Raw genomic sequence first — 20,601 nt, 5'->3', positions numbered from 1 at the left:
GAATGCCCTTGTACTGCCTTTTTCTTTCATTTTAGTTGCTTGCTATCACTCTGGGCAGCACATACTCTTATGGTTGCACTTATGGTTCTGATTACACGATTCCATTTTCTTTAGCCCAAAGCCAAATTAATGAGATAACAGGCATTTGACGCTGGGATTTACATTTTGAAAGGATTAAGTTTAAACATTTGATTATTTCCATATACTTTTTGAAAACAGCTGTTTAAAACAGGGATGATCATACAGCTTATCAAAATCCATCTCGTGAATTATCAAGATCGGACCATCTTTTTGAGTGGGAGTATTATTTTAAAATGTTCACAATTGTTCAGGATATGCAATCCATCTAATGCCTTACCTGCCTCAAATTTCCACATATTGGATGGAGCTGCACTTCAAAAATAAAAGTGGTTTGGGCTGATCTTCCATGACAGGATCTTGGTTTAGTTTAGAATGCTTTATTAAATACACATTAATTATGCAGAAAGGAAATATCAAATACTTTGTATCTTATCTTCTCGCTGCTCTCTTCTGCCACGCACTTGCTCCTTAAGAACTGCCTTTATCATCCATGCCGTGCACTGTGGAAACAACGCTCTACAGGGGATGCGCATTATGTATAAATTTGTGCATTTTCCAGATGATTTTTGCAATTTCACTAGAAACTTCAACACTGGCATTCAACATTGATAGCTCTGTCCAAGACTTTTGATATGTTGGTGATGGAAAGTAAATGAGAAGTGGTAATTTGCTGGACAGGATTTGATATTTTTGTGAATAGTGTGCCTGGGCAATTCTCAGTTTATTTGCTATAAAGTGGTTTTGTAACTAAATTGGGTCAGTTTTGTATAAAGCGCAGCTAATTCTGGGGAACTAGTCTTGAGCATAATGTCTAAAATGTTATCAAAGTTTCCTCCATTCACTGGCCCAATAATTATTTCTTGATATATCTAGGGAATCAAATTAACTGAAAACTTTCTTTTCTGATATTATTGACACATTGTGTGAGGCATGGCGTGGCATATACTCATTATGTTTTAAAGATGGTTGAAATTCTTCAGCATTTTTCATTTGTGTGCTGAGCTCCACCAGCATCATCAAAGGTAGGAGGTAGTTCCATGAACATCCCTCATGTTATGTCTAATTGTTCACTGCCATTCTCAACTGCATGTGAAGAGCTTTGCTTTGCTGCTTTAGATGTAGGCTGGCAAAGGTTTGTTTAAACAATGCTACTTCCAGCATATGGATGGATGTAGCCCTGACTGATATTTTCACCAAGTTGACATGTATTTTTAGGTCTGGTGTTATTTAAGGCATGATCTTCTGCACTTAATGAGCCAGGATTAATTCCCCAGCTTAATGGCAATTAGTTGAATGAAAGAAATAACGAGGCACACTTTTTTTGCAGTAAATCATACATTGAAAACTATATCAGTAATATGATGACATTTCTCTTGAACAAAATATCTGATAGTTTGGAGGGAATGATGTTGGGTAGGTTTTCTTTCCCCTTATTGGCTTTCACTATGCTTCAAACTACTGTCTCTTTTGATTATTTGGCCAGCCCTGTGGTGCTATTGAACATTTCATTCCTCGGGGTGTATTATGTTCTTGGTATCCTCATGACTGTATTTAAATCCTCTGTGAAAGCAGATGAAGATTACAAGATGTTCTTGCCCATGTTAGTCTGATAACATAAAACTTGAATCAAAAGTCAATGTTCAAGATCACTTGGGTCACGTTCATTGGACTATGTGATTTGTCCCACCACCTCTGAATTTGGTAGGATGGAGGAGTCTCAAACATTGGTTTAAAAAATATTATTCAAAATGCCTGATGACTAGAATAGTGTACTCATTTTAAGCATGTCATATCGAGCGAGAATTTGCTGGGTTATTTTGCAGTCATATGTCCTGATCATTTGCATGGCAGTCTGTTTTTAATCTTGGGTTTAGTTGTAATTTAACAGGATAGTAATCATTTCAGAAAACAGTTAAGGATCAACTGTATTGCTGGGGATATAAATTTATAAAATCTAAACTGAGATACAGAACATTTTCTTTGATATATTAGTGAAGTTCACTTTAAGGGTCAAGTTCTTTGCAAAATGGGACTTGTAATGAGGTCTTTGAAACAGCAAAGTAACTGAAGCTTTTGGATCTGTACTAATATAGTAAGCCATGCTCCATTCAACACAAAATCTGGGTGGCCAAGTTCCAGTTGATGTGCTATCATGGCGGCACGGTAGCGCAGCGGTAGAGTTGCTGCTTTACAGCGAATGCAGCGCCGGAGACTCAGGTGCGATCCTGACTACGGGTGCTGTACTGTAAGGAGTTTGTAAGTTCTCCCCGTGACCTGCGTGGGTTTTCTCCGAGATCTTCGGTTTCCTCCCACACTCCAAAGACGTACAGGTATGTAGGTTAATTGACTGGGTATATGTAAAAATTGTCCTAGTGTGTGTAGGATAGTGTTAGTGTGCGGGGATCACTGGGCGGTGCGGACTTGGTGGGCCGAAAAGGCCTGTTTCCGCGCTGTATCTGAAATATGAAAAATAAATAAAAATAATTTTTAAAATAAAATTTTGATCAGGTGATTTCTCTCCAGTCTAATTGTTCCTACTTGCCCTAAATATTATAACTCAGGGACTTCGTCTTTGTTGTATTTAAATAAAGCAATTTTACGTTCTCCGGTATTGCTTGCTAGTAGCCTGCAAGATAACTTTAATGTCTAACCTGGACACTATCATTTAAATGCAATTGAGTTATTTAAATTAATGTCATTGTGGTTGGAAGAGTAAATTTGATTATTGGTTCTTCCTTGCTCCTGAACTTGCAGGTTGGTTCCACAAACAGTAATTAAACTAAATTAGACCTGCAAGTGATTGACAACTGAATTTTGAATATACTTTGCTACAGAAATGAATCAAGGGAGAATCACTGCAATTTTGTGAGTTATCTAAAGACAGGACCTTTTGCTTGTGTCCAATTGTGATTGAAGCAAGCTGCTTGCATTTAATTGTGGATTTTCAGATTTTATGGACTGAGTTTGGATTTTTAACCAGTGCTTATTAAAATAAATTTTCCTTCATTGTTTTTTGTTTGTAAATTGCTCTCTATCTCACAACGTAGTGTAATTCATGAGGTGAAGAGAGAGTATCATTTTAAAATATGAAGAAGCCCATGGCTATGGCAATAGTGTTGAAGTGCATTGTAGTTCAGTGGTACTTGGATCAGGAATGCAGAGAAAAGAAAACTTAATGGCATTGATAAAATTCTGTAATTTCTTTCATTTGGTCTCCTCCCCACAAGCGTCATCTACTGACAACTGCCATGTGCATTGATGTGTGTACGGAACTGACAATTTATTGTAACAGTTTCTTGCACCAGATGATAGATGCATTAGAGTATTAGGCTATTGTTCTTAAATTAAAAAGTGTTATGCCCAAACATGATTTGAGATAAAGATTTGTATCAACTGTTTTCTTCAAAGAGCTTAGTGGTTCTGAATTTTTTATTCTAAAGAATTTTACACTGTTTTGGTTTACTTTGTAGCCCAGTCACTAATTGAATTTGAATGTCAAATTAAAATCTATTTTGATGCACAAGGCATGTTATTGAGTTGTCATCTTTTTTAGACGAATTTTGCATTGCTAGATTTTCGAGTACGTAATGATGCTCTCTATTGTATTGAGTCAGCGCTTAGACTTGGAACAGCCATGCTCTTCATAACACAATATTTCAGAGGGCGAGTAACTAATTGTTTGAATGTATACTAGGTACTTGATTTTTCAATTGAACAAGATACAAAGCCGCAACTGCTGTCATGCATATTTTCCACTTAGCATGAAATGACATTCTATATGTTAAGAAAATTATGAAATACCTTTGAAGTTGAAATAGATTTATTGTTTTTGTTATATTACAAAATATAAAATGTAGAAACAAATTAATGCAGGAAAAAAACCACGTATTTACTTGCACCTTGTCCTTCCCTGGCCGCACTGATGTCGAACCCAGAAACAACTCAATTAGCATACATCAAGTGCTCACTCTAAGCGTGTTAATTACCTTTTTGAAGTCGACAAAGACAGAAATATTTGGCAGGACATATGGACAACTTCCTTCCTGTTTAACATATCATCATATCATATCATATATATACAGCCGGAAACAGGCCTTTTCGGCCCTCCAAGTCCGTGCCGCCCAGCGATCCCCGTACATTAACACTATCCTACACCCACTAGGGACAATTTTTACATTTACCCAGCCAATTAACCTACATACCTGTACGTCTTTGGAGTGTGGGAGGAAACCGAATATCTCGGAGAAAACCCACGCAGGTCACGGGGAGAACGTACAAACTCCTTACAGTGCAGCACCCGTAGTCAGGATCAAACCTGAGTCTCCGGCGCTGCATTCGCTGTAAAGCAGCAACTCTACCGCTGCGCTACCATGCCGCACATAGTGACTCCAACCAAATAAGTAGCTGAGGACTTTATTCTAATCTGAAAGATGGTCTTTACTGAAGTTCTGTTTTTCTCTTCCCCCCTCCCCCGTCCCCACCTCTATGAAAATTGCACATATAAATTGGATATTCATCAACAAAGGCCAATGGCTGCCTTTTCAGAAAATTGCCCCATCACTCCTAATTATCACTAATATTTACAAAAGTCTTGGTCTGTTTAATAATTACCTGACACATTTGCCAGGGAAATAAAATTTGAATTGCAAAGTTTTCAAAAAACAATCTTGTTTAATTGAAGTCTTGGAAAATTAACTTTGTCTGGATAAATTTGATTTTCCAAGGGTACGACTGCATAGTGCCTTCTAGAAGTTCCCATTTAAACACATCATAGTAATACAGTATTTACATCAAGTAGTTGCATATTTAAACATGACAGTTGCTCATGGTTACAAAAAATACAATCAATCCCTGCAGCGGCCCACTTATTTAAATTCACATGCGTTGAAGCAAAGACTCAAATACATTCACAAGGTTTCCAAATGTTGTTCTGTTACTTGGGCTGTGTTCCCAGCACTTCTTCATATGATAATAAACCTAAGAAATGAGTACAATGTCAATGATTAAGAACGGTCAAATTTCACACTACTGTATAATATGCTTTACAAAAACAAAGGATAGTTATCATGAGGGAGGACCGTGAAAGTCCATTCTGCAGAAATGCATATTTCCCATTGGATTAGACCAGGCTTTCTAAATATCATATCATATATATATACAGCCGGAAACAGGCCTTTTCGGCCCACCAAGTCCGTGCCGCCCAGCGATCCCTGTACATTAACACTATCCTACACCCACTAGGGACAACTTTTACATTTACCCAGCCAATTAACCTACATACCTGTACGTCTTTGGAGTGTGGGAGGAAACCGAGCATAGAACCAAAAGTCCCAATGTCAATAAAGGGTAGTTATTTAAGACAAAAGGTATAGAAGTATGAAAATGCACACCCACCTCCAGATTCAGGGATAGTTTCTTCCCAGCTGTTAGGCAACTGAATCAACCGATCCCAACCAGAGAGCAGTGTTGAATGACTATCTACCTCTGGTGACCCTCGGACTATCCTTGCTCGGACTTTGCTGGCTTTATCTTGCACTAAACATTCCCTTATGTATCTATACACTGTGGCTCGATTGTAATCATGTATTGTCTTTCTAGTGACTGGATAGCACACAACAAAAGCTTTTCACTGTCCCTCAGTACATGTGACAATAATAAACTAAACTATCATTAACAGTGGAGTAGGCTCACGTGCAAAGTGTTTTGTATTCTCAATTCCACCTCTTTCTCACTTCCCTCACTCACCTGTCAAAAATAGTTCTATTCTACTTTCTCTGTTTTCCATTGCTCTATCCCAGGTTAACAATGTTGCTTATATTCAACTTTGAATATACCTTCGCTAACAAATAGCACAATGAGCCATAGAATGTTTAAACACCAAAAATAGAACCTGTGTAGGAAGGAACTGCAGATGCTGGTTTAAACCAAAGATAGACACAAAAAGCTGGAGTAACGCAGCAGGTCAGCCACCATCTTTGGAGAAAAGAAAAGTTGTATTGACTCCCACCTCTTGATCCCTTTGATAGATTTTTTTGATTTGGCTGTGGCTTTGCATAATAGCAAGACAGCTCTGGTCTTTTGTTCAAACCCTCTTGCAATAAAAGCCTACACAAGGTTTTCTTCTCAATTGCTTGCATTATCTGATTATCTTTTATTGAATCCTTTACAAAGCCAACCAGATCTATCTAATAAACATTCAAGATGAATAGTTTAAAAATGATAAGCAGCTTTTTTTGTGAGAGATGCCTATTGTTCCGGAATGGTACGAAACTACATATTAGTTAATTGAGTATTTTACCTCCTCAGGACAATGTGCTGGGCAGGGCAAACGTTTGCCTTCTTCAAGTACCCGCACAAGCCTTGTGACTGTCATCTGACCTTGAGTTGGGCCAATCAATTTCAGGAACATCTTTAAGAATTAAAGTGTATAATGTTAAATATTGTTTAAAAAAACGAGTCAAATTGGAAATGTTGGGAAAGATGAGCACTTACATTCATTGGACTATGTTCAGACTCACAGTATGTCATCAATTCATACAAAGTAACACCAAAGGACCACACGTCTGAAGCAATGTAGAATTTACAGTGTATCAAGCATTCTGGTGCATACCTGCGGAAATAAATCCATTTGCATTGAGTCAGTAACATTAAAGTGGGAGTGAGGCAGATTCATAACCTTACTTTCAACTTCTAAAATGGATACCGATGAGGTTATTTGACATAAGCGATGCATGTAACATTGATTGGAACATTTCCCACCTGCTCAATTGTTTCTGGGTATTCTGAGGGGATGTTTGGTCAGGTCACTGAATCCTGCAAAATTATTACAAATCTAGGTGACAAAATGGGCTGTGAAGTTGATGCAAGAGAGCTTCATGGAGAATTTGATATAATATGGAATATAATGTGGAAAATGAAAGACCATGCAGGGAGAGTGCATCCAGAATATTGTTTGCAGATCAAATCCCCTTATCTAAAGAAGGGTATATTTGCAATATAAGTGCAATATTTGTAACATTAGGTTGTTTCTTGGGAAGGTGGGTTTGTCACCTGAGAAAAAAAAAGAAAGACTGGTTTTATATTCTCTGGTGTTTAGAAGGATGATGTAATCTCATTGTAACAAGAAACATCTTACATGGCTTGCTGCCTGGTTGAGGGGTGTAGAACCAGGCATCAAAGTATAAAAATAAGGGATCAGCCACTCAAGACTGTAAAGATTTTATTTCATGCAGAGATTATTCAATCGTTACTCAATCTTTGGAATTTACTATTGAAAACAGCTGTAGCCGGATAGATTTTTCGATGTCATGGGATATGGGTTATTGTTGGGAAATAGCATTGACATTTTCAGCCCCCTCCCCCCACCCAATGATCTGGAATGGCAGAGCAAAGTTAAGGAGCCAAATGGCCTCCAGCATCTATTTCCTTTATTCTTATACAACCAAGGACTGCAGAAGCGGTCACAATATTTTCTATGATTAGGGTCAACACCATAGGCTTTTTTTTCTGCCTATGAAATTTTAATCCCTTTGCAAAGCCTTAAGAAATTCTAATCAAAAACATTCCATCTTTATGTGCAATATGTATCATAGGCTTCATAATTACCAAAACACAGGACTGTCCGAATCGTCTTGCACTTTATAATACTCCTTGTTGGTCTGGATGACTTTCGTTAGTCCAAAGTCTCCAATTTTTACTCTGTTTTCATTTTCCACAAGAACATTTCTTGCAGCCAAATCTCGATGAACATACTGCAGTGATCCTAGATACTCCATTCCCTAAAATGACATATTGCACATTTTAATCTGTTTTGTTGACATTCAAGTAAATACTAGCAAATTTGTACTGAGGCTTGTATTTTGCCCCTTGTCTTTGGCCTTTTTAACCTTGTGTGATTAACATCAGGTTCTGGCAGTAATCAATTTATTTTAACTATTCCCACAAAGGATTCATTTTCTACTTACTAATCCTCCACTCCAGCCCCGTCCTGCCCTCATACTCACCGTTGAGAAATATGTAGCATCAAATACACATTGATACTTCTAAAAAACTTATGGTAGATTTAATTTCTCTGGTGCTAGCAAGGACATCGTTACTGCCCTTTCCTAATTGCTCTCAAAGATAGTGGTGTGTAATCATCTTAAATTCTTAGCCCTGGTGAAGATATTCCTATAGTGGTGTTAGGGTGGCGCCGAACGATGGCTGCCTCGCCACCGGTCTATCTCGTCTTTTACTTTGTTGTTTTTAGTTTGTTGTAAAATGTATGTTTTAGTGAAGCTTTAGTTTTGTATTAGGTGGGGGGGAAACTTTTTATCTCTTTCCTCGACGGAGATGCAACTTTTTTCATGTCATATCTCCGTCCGCACTGTGGCCTAACATCATGGAGCTGGCGGCCCCTTGCTGGGGATCGACTTCCGGAGCTCCATCCATGGGAGCCTGCGGACTTAACATTGTGGAGCTTGCGATCCCCTTGTTAAGGATTGACCTCGGGAGCCTGCGGACTTTAACATCGTGGAGCTCGCGGTCCCTGATTAGGGACCGACTTTGGGAGCTACAGCTGCACGAGCTTCGACCACCAGCTGCGGGAGCTTTGATCGCCTTGACTGCGGATGATTTGACTTCCCTGTCCGCGGGAGAATAGGAGGAAAGAAGTTAAGACTTTATTGCCTTTCACCACAGTGGGGAATGTTGAGGAATTGGGATGTTCGATTTCTAACAACTATTTTCCTGAAGTCAAGGTACAACTTCAAACACTACTGTCCTACACTAGAGTGTTTAGTATAGTTTAGAGATATAGACCCTTCGGCCCAGTGAGTCCGTGCTGACCAGCAATCCCTGTACACTAACACTATCCTGCATACCAGGGACAATTTATAATTTGTTATACTGAGGCCAATTAACCTACAAACCTGTACATATTTGGAGTGTTGGAGGAAACCGGAGCATCTGGGGAAAACCCCTGCGTTCATGGGGAGAACGTACAAACTCCGTACAGACAGCACCCGTAGTCTGATCTCTGGCACTGTAAGGCAGCAACTGTACCGCTGTGCAACCGTGCCACCCCTTTCTTTGTCTGTGACGTCTGTAATTAATTCAATCTTGTATCTTATGTCCTTTGTTTTACTGAGGAACATTATTTTTGGTGAGCTGCCTTGTGGATTCTAGAAATAATATGTCTATATTTTGGCAGGAGTGAGCCAGCACCAACATGTTACATACACACAGATTACAAAAAGGACTTTTAAAGCAAATGTCCATATTATTCAGTTCTCTAAGGTAATTCTGATGGTAATAACAAGCGGGAGAAGATTTATGCTTAACTTTGTCAATGGGGGGGATGGCTTGGAGAAGTGTAAATAAGCTGAGGTTTAAGCTCTCATGAACTTTCCTATCATGCTTGTTGGTAAATAATTGCAGTTGTTGGATGAAGACAGGTTAACAAGATTGGGATGACCTCTGCACCCACAGGCTTAATAGGAGGCTGGTGGATGGGTTTTGGGAGGAAGAGCAGATGCCAAGGCCTTGTGAAGAAAATTAACTACTAATCATTCCATTACTGATGGGAATTCATTATTTACTTTACTACAGTCAACTAACTGGACCAGAAAGCCAAAATAGCTACCGTCACCATCTACATAATAATCGCTTACTTTACAAATCTGCAATGCATATAGAATTTGACTTTTTACAGTCACTTTTGATTTATGCAGAGGGAGGTATTCTTTAAGGCTTCCAGAAGGAAGATATTCCATGATCAGCTTCATCCCCTTTCCACCTGGAAAACCAAAGCAAATTTAGTTTAAAAATTGCTAATTCAAATAAGAAAATAAAACAACAGATTTTTAACACAACAGTTAAGTATCTAGCCGAACAGTTACATTACCAATGAAAGTAAGGCTATGGATCAAGTGCTGATAAGTGGGATTAGTGCAGAAGGGTACTCATTAACTGGTGTAGGTCAAAGTGTCTGTTTCTCAGTGCACAACTGAAAACAAATTGAAGAACCTCTGCAGTTTTCCCAGATTATTAAGATATCTGAATATGACTGAACCTGGAAAATCCCTGGGTCTATAATATCCACAACACTACCATTCCACCACATTTATCAAGGGTGGCACAGCGATAGGTTTGCAGCCTTACAGCCAGAGACCGGGGTTTGATCCTGAATACCCATGCTGTGTGTACAGTGTGTCCCCCTGTGGGCTTTCCCCAGGTACTCTGGTTTCATTCCACACTCCAAAGACATGCAGGTTTGTAAGTTAGTTGGCTTCTGTAAGTTGCCTGTAGTGTGTAGGATAGAACTAGTGTATGGGCAATCATTGATCAGCATGGATTTGGTGGGCCAAAGGGCCTGTTTCCATGCTGTATCTATAATTTTCCAATGTTCTATAGATTCAGGATCAGTTCCTGTGGATTGGAGGGTAGCTAATGTTGTCCCACTTTTTAAGAAAGGAGGAGAGAAAACAGGAAATTATAGACCAGTTAGTCTGACATCAGTTGTGGGGAAGATGCTGGAGTCAATTATAAAAGACGAAATTGCAGAGCATTTGGATAGTAGTAACAGGATTGTTCCGAGTCAGCGTGGATTTACGAAGGGGAAATCATGCTTGACTAATCTTCTGGAATTCTTTGAGGATGTAACCAGGAAAATTGACAGGGGAGAGCCAGTGGATGTGGTGTACCTTGACTTTCAGAAAGCCTTTGACAAGGTTCCACATAGGAGATTAGTGGGCAAAATTAGAGCACATGGTATTGGAGGTAGGGTACTGACATGGATAGAAAATTGGTTGACAGACAGAAAGCAAAGAGTGGGGATAAATGGGTCCCTTTCAGAATGGCAGGCAGTATCTAGTGGGGTACCGCAAGGCTCGGTGCTGGGACCGCAGCTATTTACAATATACAATACAATATATCTTTATTGTCATTGTACCCAGGGGTACAACGAGATTGGGAATGCGCCTCCCATACGATGCAATAATTTAGGTAATTTAGACAGCAGCAACCCAACGAAACGAAACAGTTGTAACAGTTTAGGACAGGGTAAAGTGCAAGTTGATCTATGCGTTGTGGCCATCCGGCTCAGCAGGACCGGTTCATAGCAGCTATGGCCCTGGATGAAGGGATTAAATGACTTGGATGAAGGGATTAAAAGTACCATTAGCAAATTTGCAGATGATACAAAGCTGGGTGGTAGTGTGAACTGTGAGGAAGATGCTATGAGGTTGCAGGGTGACTTGGACAGGTTGTGTGAGTGGGCGGATGCATGGCAGATGCAGTTTAATGTGAATAAGTGTGAGGTTATCCACTTTGGTGGTAAGAATAGGAAGGCAGAGTATTATCTGAATGGTGTCAAGTTGGGAACAGGGGACGTACAACGAGATCTGGGTGTCCTAGTGCATCAGTCACTGAAAGGAAGCATGCAGGTACAGCAGGCAGTGAAGAAAGCCAATGGAATGTTGGCCTTCATAACAAGAGGAGTTGAGTATAGGAGCAAAGAGGTCCTTCTGCAGTTGTACAGGGCCCTAGTGAGCCCGCACCTGGAATACTGTGTGCAGTTTTGGTCTCCAAATTTGAGGAAGGATAGTCTTGCTATTGAGGGCGTGCAGCGTAGGTTTACTAGGTTAATTTCCGGAATGGCGGGACTATCATATGTTGAAAGACTGGAGCGCCTAGGCTTGTATACACTGGAATTTAGAAGGATGAGAGGAATCTTATCGAAACGTATAAGATTATTAAGGGGTTGGACACGTTAGAGGCAGGAAACATGTTCCCAATACTGGGGGAGTCCAGAACAAGGGGCCACAGTTTAAGAATAAGGGGTAGGCCATTTAGAACTGAGATGAGGAAAAACTTTTTCAGTCAGAGAGTTGTGAATCTGTGGAATTCTCTGCCTCAGAAGGCAGTGGAGGCCAATTCTCTGAATGCATTCAAGAGAGAGCTGGATAGAGCTCTTAAGGATAGCAGAGTCAGGGGGTATGGGGAGAAGGCAGGAACGGGGTGCTGATTGAGAATGATCAGCCATGATCACATTGAATGGCGGTGCTGGCTCGAAGGGCTGAATGGCCTCCTCCTGCACCTATTGTCTAACCAAGTGAGCTAGAGAGAATATGAAATCACATTAATTTGAACAATTTATAACTTATTTCAGAAACATCCAAAAGGTTAAGAAATGGGGCATTACCTTCTTCTGTGCATATTCCTTTATACTTAACAATATTTTCATGGTAGAGAGTCTTTAGAATTTCAACTTCTCGTTTGAGATCTGCTTTGTGTTCGTCATTGCTTTCTGGTTTCAACGATTTGACTGCAACAAGTTCTCCAGTATTGTCACCCTCTGGATCATAACGACAGAGCTCAACCTTCCCAAAATGGCCCTTGTGAATGAAAAAAAATGTTACTGACTCTCCAACTTGATTGAGAGAACCACTATTTTGGCGAGTAGCTTATTCTAAGATGATCAAGGAACTCTGTGGTACGAGTATTGCTGTCTAAATCGGAGTTCAAACTATACAGTTTCATATCTCACTGCAAAACCCTTGTTCTGTTTGCAAGAGTGGAGTGCTGTGAGAGAACAAGTGGAGGAAATGCATGAGAGGACCTCATCATATTAATCAGGAAGCCTCGTTTCCTGAAAGGGGACATTTCAGATTTCCTTGAATGGAAGCCCCTATCCTTTGCTCCAGATTCCAGCATCTACTGCCTCTTGTGCTACATTTCGAGTAATAGAGTTTCTACAATAAACTTATTCATTTTCTTCTGGATTTTTCAACCTTTATTCATGTTTCTCAGTAACTTGAAAAATATTTAAGTACAGCCTAATAAATCAAGTGCAGACAAAATCAGTTAATTACCTCACCAAGATCTCGTATTCTACGGAGGAATCTTTTCTCAAAATGGGTTGGGTCGATTTCTGCCTTCGGTTCGTATTCTGGAACTATATTTGGATCTGTTCATAAACATTAAAAATACTTTTGAAACAAAAGTGAAAAAAACAATCATATCTGCCAAGTGTTATTTGTTTTAGACCAATGCAAATGACAATTGATTAATCTTCTTAATCTACTGCTCAGATCTTTGGCCATCCCTAACCATACAGCCACTGTCATAATGGAATGTGTATTTGAGACTGAATTCCCCAAATTGGCCCAAAAATCATCGTCTCCATGCCAATTTTCAGTCAAAGATGAATAAGCAATTTTGTACTAAGACAGAAAAAACAGTACCCAAACCAAGTATTCCTTAAAATAATTCGGTTTTGATATGCTTTTTCACGTGCTCAGAAGTAAGGATTAGTGCAACAACTAATAAAAATATATAATTGTCATTTGCTGTAGAACAAAAACAGGAGCAGGCACCACTCTGGTCACGATATAGTCAACATCATGGAAATAAGACTGGCCACCAGAGGTGGTGCAAGTGTACATGGTGTCAATATGCCAATGACCTTAAGTTAATGGAAACCAGGCCTGTACAGTCTCTGGGCTATATTATATGAACTGAATTAAACAGAAACTGTTATCTTAATAAGATGCAGCCAAACACAAAATCTTCCTGACAATGCAGTTTCTTACTCTGTTCTTGGAGTTTATTGATCTCTCTCATAATGGCCCTAAAGAAGGGTCGCTCAGGCGGGTTGTAAGTCATGCACTGTTGCATCAGCTCGACCAGTTCCTTACAGGAGGATGGAGGTGTTAGCTTACATCGAGCTTCATAGAATCTTTCTTTCTGTGTTATAAATAAAGCATATTACAATATGCAGATTAGAAACTTTAGACAGAGAATGAAGGCACAACGGTTTTTTATAAACTATATAAATGGAATGAGATTGTTTCCTCTCAAAAGCAGGAATCTTATAAAGTCATTAAGCAACACAAAAACAAATTAATTAATCTGTCACATTCAAAGACAATACTTTTTCTTCATTCCAGGGTAGGACTTGCACAGTAAATGGTCGGCTGCTGGGGAGTGTTGTTGAACAGCGAGCTCTAAGGTACAGGTACATAGTTCCATGACATGGTGACACAGGTGGACAGGGCAGTAAAGTAGGGGTTTAGCACATTTGCCTTCACCAGTTAAGATAGAAGTGTCAGAAAGTGACAGGCCACAGTACTCTCACCTTCTGGTTACCCTGCTACTCGAAGGAGCCATTAAGCTGGAAAGGGTGCAAAAATGATTTAGAGTCATACACAATGGAAACAGGTCCTTGGGACCAACTTGTCCATCTACACTAGTCCCACCTGCCTGCATTTGGCGCATATCCCTCTGAATCTTTTCTATCCATGTACCTGTCCAAATGTAGTTTTAAGAGATGTTACTGGGTCTAGAGAGTTTGAGTTAGGAGAAGCTGGATCATTTTGTCCTGACAATAGGAGGGCTGACCTTATAGGGTCTTATTAAATCACCAGGGCCATGGATACGGTGATTAGCTAGTCTTTTCCCCCAGGTTTAGGAGTATGAAACTAGAGGTAATCGATTTAATGTGAGACGGGATAGATTTAAAACGGACCTGAAGGGCAACTTTTTCACACAGAGGGTGGTGTGTTTATGGAACCAACTGCCAGAAGAGGAAGTACAATTATGACATTTTAAAACGTCAAGCACATAGATAAAGGTTTGGAGGGAAATGGGCCAAACGCAGGCAAAATGGGACCAGCTCAGATAGACAACTTGGTCAGAATGGATGAGTTGGGTCTGAGTTATACAGCTCTATGACTCAGAGTTAAACTCTCACCTTGGACATAGAGATTTCAGCTGATGACCAAGAATTTAGTGAATAAAGAATGCGATTCTCACTTTGTATGTGATTGGGCATATTTATGCAAGATTACAAATATACACTCCACTTCCTTTGTATTTATTCTAAATTTTGATTAGAATATAACAGATTTTTAAAATATTAAAAATTCAATACAACTGGATAGCAGGAGGAACAGATATTTTGAAAATAAGGAGAGAAAAGCAGAGTCAGATTTATTCACTATTAAAATACCTCTGCCAGGCTGCGATCTTTTAGAGGCACCTCTCCATTATAACAGATGGCCCACAGGGTTGTTCCAAAACTCCACTTGTCTATAGCAATGCTCGTGTTTTTGGACTCTTCTACACATTCAGGTGCAATCCATGGAATGCGCTCAACACGTTCTACAACAACAGTAAGAAACAAACATATAAATAAATGAAGCATGTTCCTTTGGAGGTCCTTCTTGATCCTAATTAAAGGCTCATGTTTAAGTTTTCCTTTACAATAAAAATTATTGGTTTATGAGATTCTCTGAGTTCACCTATTTAACACAAACTGAAGGATTTCTAGCTGCTCTAGCTACTGATTCATGCTCAGATACAATATCAAGGTGCTAACCATTCTTTAGGATCTCAAATGGTCTTTCAATGTGGAAGGCCAGTCAGAAATTGCCACCTGGCTATTCAAACTTATTGGATTTAGAGTTCATCCTCATTGCTTTTCTCCTCCAATATCCACAACTGGATACTTTATAACAACAGTTGATGATCAAGAGAAGGACTTTTGTGTTCCACAGCACTCATACACCAAGGCTCGCTGCTCTGAGACTTTTGCCACGTGGAAGAGTTCACCCCATAACACAGACCAAACAGTTTATTATTAGTATTAACTGGGTTTGTATTTTGAGTTTTCCTTAACAAAGCTGAGATGGGGAGTGTTGTTCACATCCCAGGTTATAACTTGTGTAACATTAGATAGCAAGTGGCATTGCAGCAAAGGGAGGAACTAAGCTATTCCAGATTTCATTCCAAATATGAAATTTGGAATAGCTTTTGAATTGAGTAACCATTTTTTGTTCAGCCTAATGATGGACACACTCGATTACAGGGCCAGGTCTTTTCCATTATAAGTGCTTTTCATTACCTGCAGAAAGGGATTCGCCCTTCTTGCCTTTCACCCCAAATCCCAATGTCAGGCCACAGCCTGAAAATCTGTCCACCCCTGTCACTCCCATGGTGCCTGCACCTGATGCCACCAAATGTAATAATTATCACTATGCCAGCTTGCTGCCCGGCTAGTATTGTTGATAAGCTTAGGACGTTGTCACACCCTAGAAGTCAACAGACTCCACCCAAATTCCTCATGCCTCACTGCAACTCACAACCCACTTTCAGCCTTTATCTCACAAGTAAACATAGATGTGCTGTTTGCTTGAAAACTGAACAAGCGGTTAATATTTCTCTGATAATTAAGGTAACATAAACTCCATAATTCCACACCAAAACCCCTTTTTACCAAAACTGAAGGCAGCAAAATATTACCTTCTCTGGACAGCACCGATATTGGAACTCCTGGGTCACTAAGTTTGATGAATGGACCTCCGTCATTTTCAATCCCTTTTCTTGCCAGCAAAATATTTTTTGTACATACATTGCCATGCACTAAGTTCTTGTCCTCCTGTTTGTGAAATTGATCCATGTTAGTTCCACACTTGATCTCTATGATTAAATGAATCTTCAATTTTTCTCCATGTGGATTGAAAATTATGCAACAGATCACGAGTAGAAAAGGCTGCTCAGCCCATGAGGCCTCAAATAATTCTTCTCATGTCACTTTAATTGTACCCAATTAGTTACAAATTCATGCTTTAAATACTCCCTTGTCCTCACGCTGCCTCGGGAAAGCATCCAAGCAGTAAAACAACACAAGCAGTGATACAAAATATTTATCCACCGGCTTGCTCGCCCTACCAGGGATATGTACATAGTTACAGAAAGCACCTGTGTTAAGAAGCATTACTAGAGTTTGCTGCATCATGCTCACATCATATTTGATCATTCAAATGAAACTCAATTGTGCTTGCGGAGTTGTTGGCACATAGAATACTTGCTGATCATCTTCAAACAACAAATTAAAGCACAATAGGATAGGCTTTGAGTAAAATTAATAATCTGAATGCATTTGTCTTTATAAAATGTATTATCGCAAACAATTTATTGAATAGAAATTACAATATGAAATTGTCCAACAATTCTATAATCAGGTTTCCTTCATGCAGTCAGTAGTCAGACAAGCTTCCAATTCCATTTACATTTATTCTCCTTTCCTCAACTATCTACATATTCTTTAAAGTTAAAATAGCATCTGCTTCAATTTTTAATTCTAAAAATGTCCATGTATAAAACAATATTAGGAGTACACCAATCAGCCATTCATACCTGCTCTGCCAATCGGTAAGACCATGGCCTCTATTATACCGCATCCTTTGATTCCCTTAATATTCAATAATCTATCATTATATGTCTTGAATTCACTGTACAACTAAGCCTCCATACCCTTCTTGGTAAAGAATTCTAAAGATTCATTATTATCTGGGTGAATACATTTCTCCTCACCTCAATTCTGATAGGCCAACCCCTTTTCTTTAAGATAATACCCCTTGTTCTAGACAATGCAGATATGGGAAACAAAAATTTTGCATCAACCCTCTTAAGTTTCAACCAGATCACTTCTCATTCTTTTGAACTCAAGATAATGAACCCAGCCTGATTAACCTCATTTTATACAACCAAACTGCCATCCCAGTTACCATTCTGATGAACCTTCACCACATTATATCTGACATTAGTATCCTCTTCATACTTTATTTCGTTTGGGAGACCCGTCTTGTACACAACATTCCAGGTCTCATCATAGTTTGTACAAGATATCTCAACCCTACTTATCATCCTGCAGCTGACCTTATTTTGTGTGCTTGTCCACCAAATGCTCCACATTATTTTTCTACCAAAGTACATGACCCTACATTTTTCTACATTATAATCCATCTGCTATGCCCTTTCACTTCCCCTCTAAAAGCACTTCTGCATCCTCCTCCCAGCCCACACCGTCACCCAGCTTTACATCATTAACAAACTTGGATAGATAGCCCTTGATTCCTTCACCCAACCATTTATGTAGACGGTGAACTGCTGAGGCCTCAGCATTAATCACTGTCATTTTATGGATGACCTTCCGAAAATCTGAATGCAACATGTCCTGTGGTTTGCTCCTAAGTATTTTTGCTATTTACAACCTCAAAACATGATTTTCTTTTCATCATCCATGTTGACTGCCCAGTCTTTTTCTAGGTCAATCCCTTAATTATTTTAGAACATTCTTAATAGTAACAGTAAAATTGCCCCAGAATTTTTCCATTGATGTGGAGGCCAAAACAGTGCTTTGCACATCTTCTGTAATCTTCCTAAGATGTTACATCACTGAGATGTTACATCATAATGTTTCCATATTCTTAACCTCCTGACACAAGATCAACAAATGTATTATATTTTGCAATGGTGCTTGCCACCAGAGTTTGTCACTATCTTGAAAAACCACAACTCCCAATTGCTCTCCCCTTCCACTGTACTCCGCTTTCTCCCAATTAGTTTATTCAAAATTGTACCATCTCACAGTCACCAAGACGGAGTTCCATCCGACACTCCATTTATCAATTTATCACCATTTTAGAATTATTTAGTCTGCTTTTTACCTTTATTGGAATTTACATGCTACATTGTGCAAGCACACAAATATTTTAACGGATTTAATGTTGTAATCTTACCAGATAGCTCAATGCACTTGCCAGCTGTTTAGCAACCAGAAATTTCCACGGTGTGCTAGTTGAAAGATGTTCACGTTCTCGATGCATAAACAAATCAAGTGGGCCAAATTCAACCAATTCTTCAATCATGATATCTAGGGGGAAAAATGTAGTTTTCATTTGTATCTTCATCCATGCCTTTGTTTAATCTCCTTTTCGATTAGAAATACTAGGATAATAAAAAGTACATCAAACTTTCTTTGAAATGGCACATAAATCTACAGAATGTATATGGACATATTCATCCCTTGTTCTCTTTTGGTTAACAGATTCTATTCAGCTGATTAGAGGAAGTCTTGGAGCTGACAGTTTTACAAGTGACCAAAATATGATATCGTTACTTACTTCATCAGTAATACCATTAAAGACGATAGCAGTCTTTACGCAGCACAATTTCTATGCTGGCCTACTGTTAGACAGTTATAATTATGAAGGGAGATGTCAACCATTATGTAGATCATCTTATTTTAAACATCAGGAACTAGATAATGTAATTTTTTAAATTATGACCCTTCTAGAGACTATGTTTCTTCGCCATAAGAATCAGCACCACATTCTTACTTAATTTAGTTTCAAGAGCCGTTATTAATGATCGAGGCTTCTTGCTGAGAAACCTAACACATGCTCTAACTGGGGTAATTCTAAAAAAAGTTAAGTGATCCAGTGACAAAAACAAAATATTTTGTGTAGATTATCTATTCGGATTAGATCAGTTTGGTCTAGCAAGTTCCAAGCAACTAAATGATAACGAAACATTGAGGTTGAAGTTTCAGTGATCTACTCTTCACATGGAACAATCACTCTGCTTCCATTTATACTTGGATACCGCCTGGCACTATTGGAGTGTGATGCAAAATGGGCAAACCTCAGATATCCTGGTGCCTCCCCATTATATTGTGCCCGTGCCTAATAAAGTTGTGCATGTGCTGAAGTGGAATTGGAATCTAAACTGCTGAAAATTAGTGACTTAATGTGGGTAGATATAATGGACAATAGAGAAAAAAAAAGTACAACATTGCCTCATTCCATAATGTAAACAGATAAATTGATATTAATGGGATATTTATATTTATATAATGGGATATTTATACTTTTAAAGGAAAATGCTACGAAAAGACTGAGGAAATACATAAAATGCTGGAGTAACTCAGCAGGCCAGGCATAATCCCTGTTGAACATGGATAGGTGACGTTTCAGGTCAGGACCTTTCTTCAGACAAAGGGCCCTGACCCGAAATGTCACCTATCCATGCTCTCCAGGGATGTTGTCTGACCTGCTGAGTCACACCAGCATTTTGGCTCATTCCTTGGTAAACCAGCATCTGCAGTCCCTTGTTTCAAACAATGTCAGCTATGTGCATGTTTTAAAATCAACCGCTCAGGAAGGTTTAATGTAAATTCTCCTTCAGCTTTTCAGATTCATTATTCTCTCGGGGACAGAGATTAAAACTTTGGACCAAAGAATGCAAGAGAAATGTGCAGAAAAACTTTTCTCCTTAGTAGTTATGATATTGAATTCACCACCTATTTAAACAATTCAGAATCAACCCAGGCATTAAATGCTTGAGAGAGAATAATCTGCAAGGTTGTGGGGGAATGGTGCTGCTGGGACTACTCCAGTAGAAGTAGTAGAAGTAGACAACACCTAATGGTCTAATGGCTTCCATCATGCTAATGTTTTGATTTTTAGAGTTGTATTGAGTTTTAAATATACTTGCCTTACTGTTATAGTCCCATGTAAGCCCTGAATAAAATTATTTTCAGCCTCTTCAGGAGAAAATTCAAAACATAGTTTTATGCATAGAATAGATCATAATAATGGAAAATTATTAATAATGTGTAACAGTGATACAAAATTAACTACTGCAACAATTGTCAGCCTTCAAACTCCATCTCAGCCTCTTTCAATCCATTTATCC

The 20,601-nt window shown here is 39.0% G+C and overlaps 1 protein-coding gene across 1 annotated transcript in view; it reads right to left on the bottom strand.

Annotated features, from left to right (window-relative positions):
• Positions 1-3,914: 3,914 nt before the first annotated feature.
• jak1 (Janus kinase 1) overlaps positions 3,915-20,601 on the bottom strand; it is a 77,004-nt gene continuing 60,317 nt past the window's right edge. The window contains exons 14-24 of the mRNA XM_078407507.1: positions 18,645-18,778; positions 16,363-16,498; positions 15,071-15,222; positions 13,653-13,806; positions 12,933-13,027; positions 12,263-12,455; positions 9,732-9,856; positions 7,687-7,859; positions 6,574-6,691; positions 6,380-6,490; positions 3,915-5,058 (exon numbers count right to left, since the gene is read on the bottom strand). Coding sequence (XP_078263633.1) covers positions 4,957-5,058; positions 6,380-6,490; positions 6,574-6,691; positions 7,687-7,859; positions 9,732-9,856; positions 12,263-12,455; positions 12,933-13,027; positions 13,653-13,806; positions 15,071-15,222; positions 16,363-16,498; positions 18,645-18,778 — 1,493 coding nt within the window. The 3' untranslated portion in view covers positions 3,915-4,956. The remainder of the gene's footprint in view (positions 5,059-6,379; positions 6,491-6,573; positions 6,692-7,686; positions 7,860-9,731; positions 9,857-12,262; positions 12,456-12,932; positions 13,028-13,652; positions 13,807-15,070; positions 15,223-16,362; positions 16,499-18,644; positions 18,779-20,601) is intronic.

The sequence above is a fragment of the Rhinoraja longicauda genome, chromosome 11 (genome assembly GCF_053455715.1).
Source record: "Rhinoraja longicauda isolate Sanriku21f chromosome 11, sRhiLon1.1, whole genome shotgun sequence".
Taxonomy (NCBI): Eukaryota; Metazoa; Chordata; class Chondrichthyes; order Rajiformes; family Arhynchobatidae; genus Rhinoraja; species Rhinoraja longicauda.
This window is presented reverse-complemented; position numbering and strand designations above follow the sequence as displayed.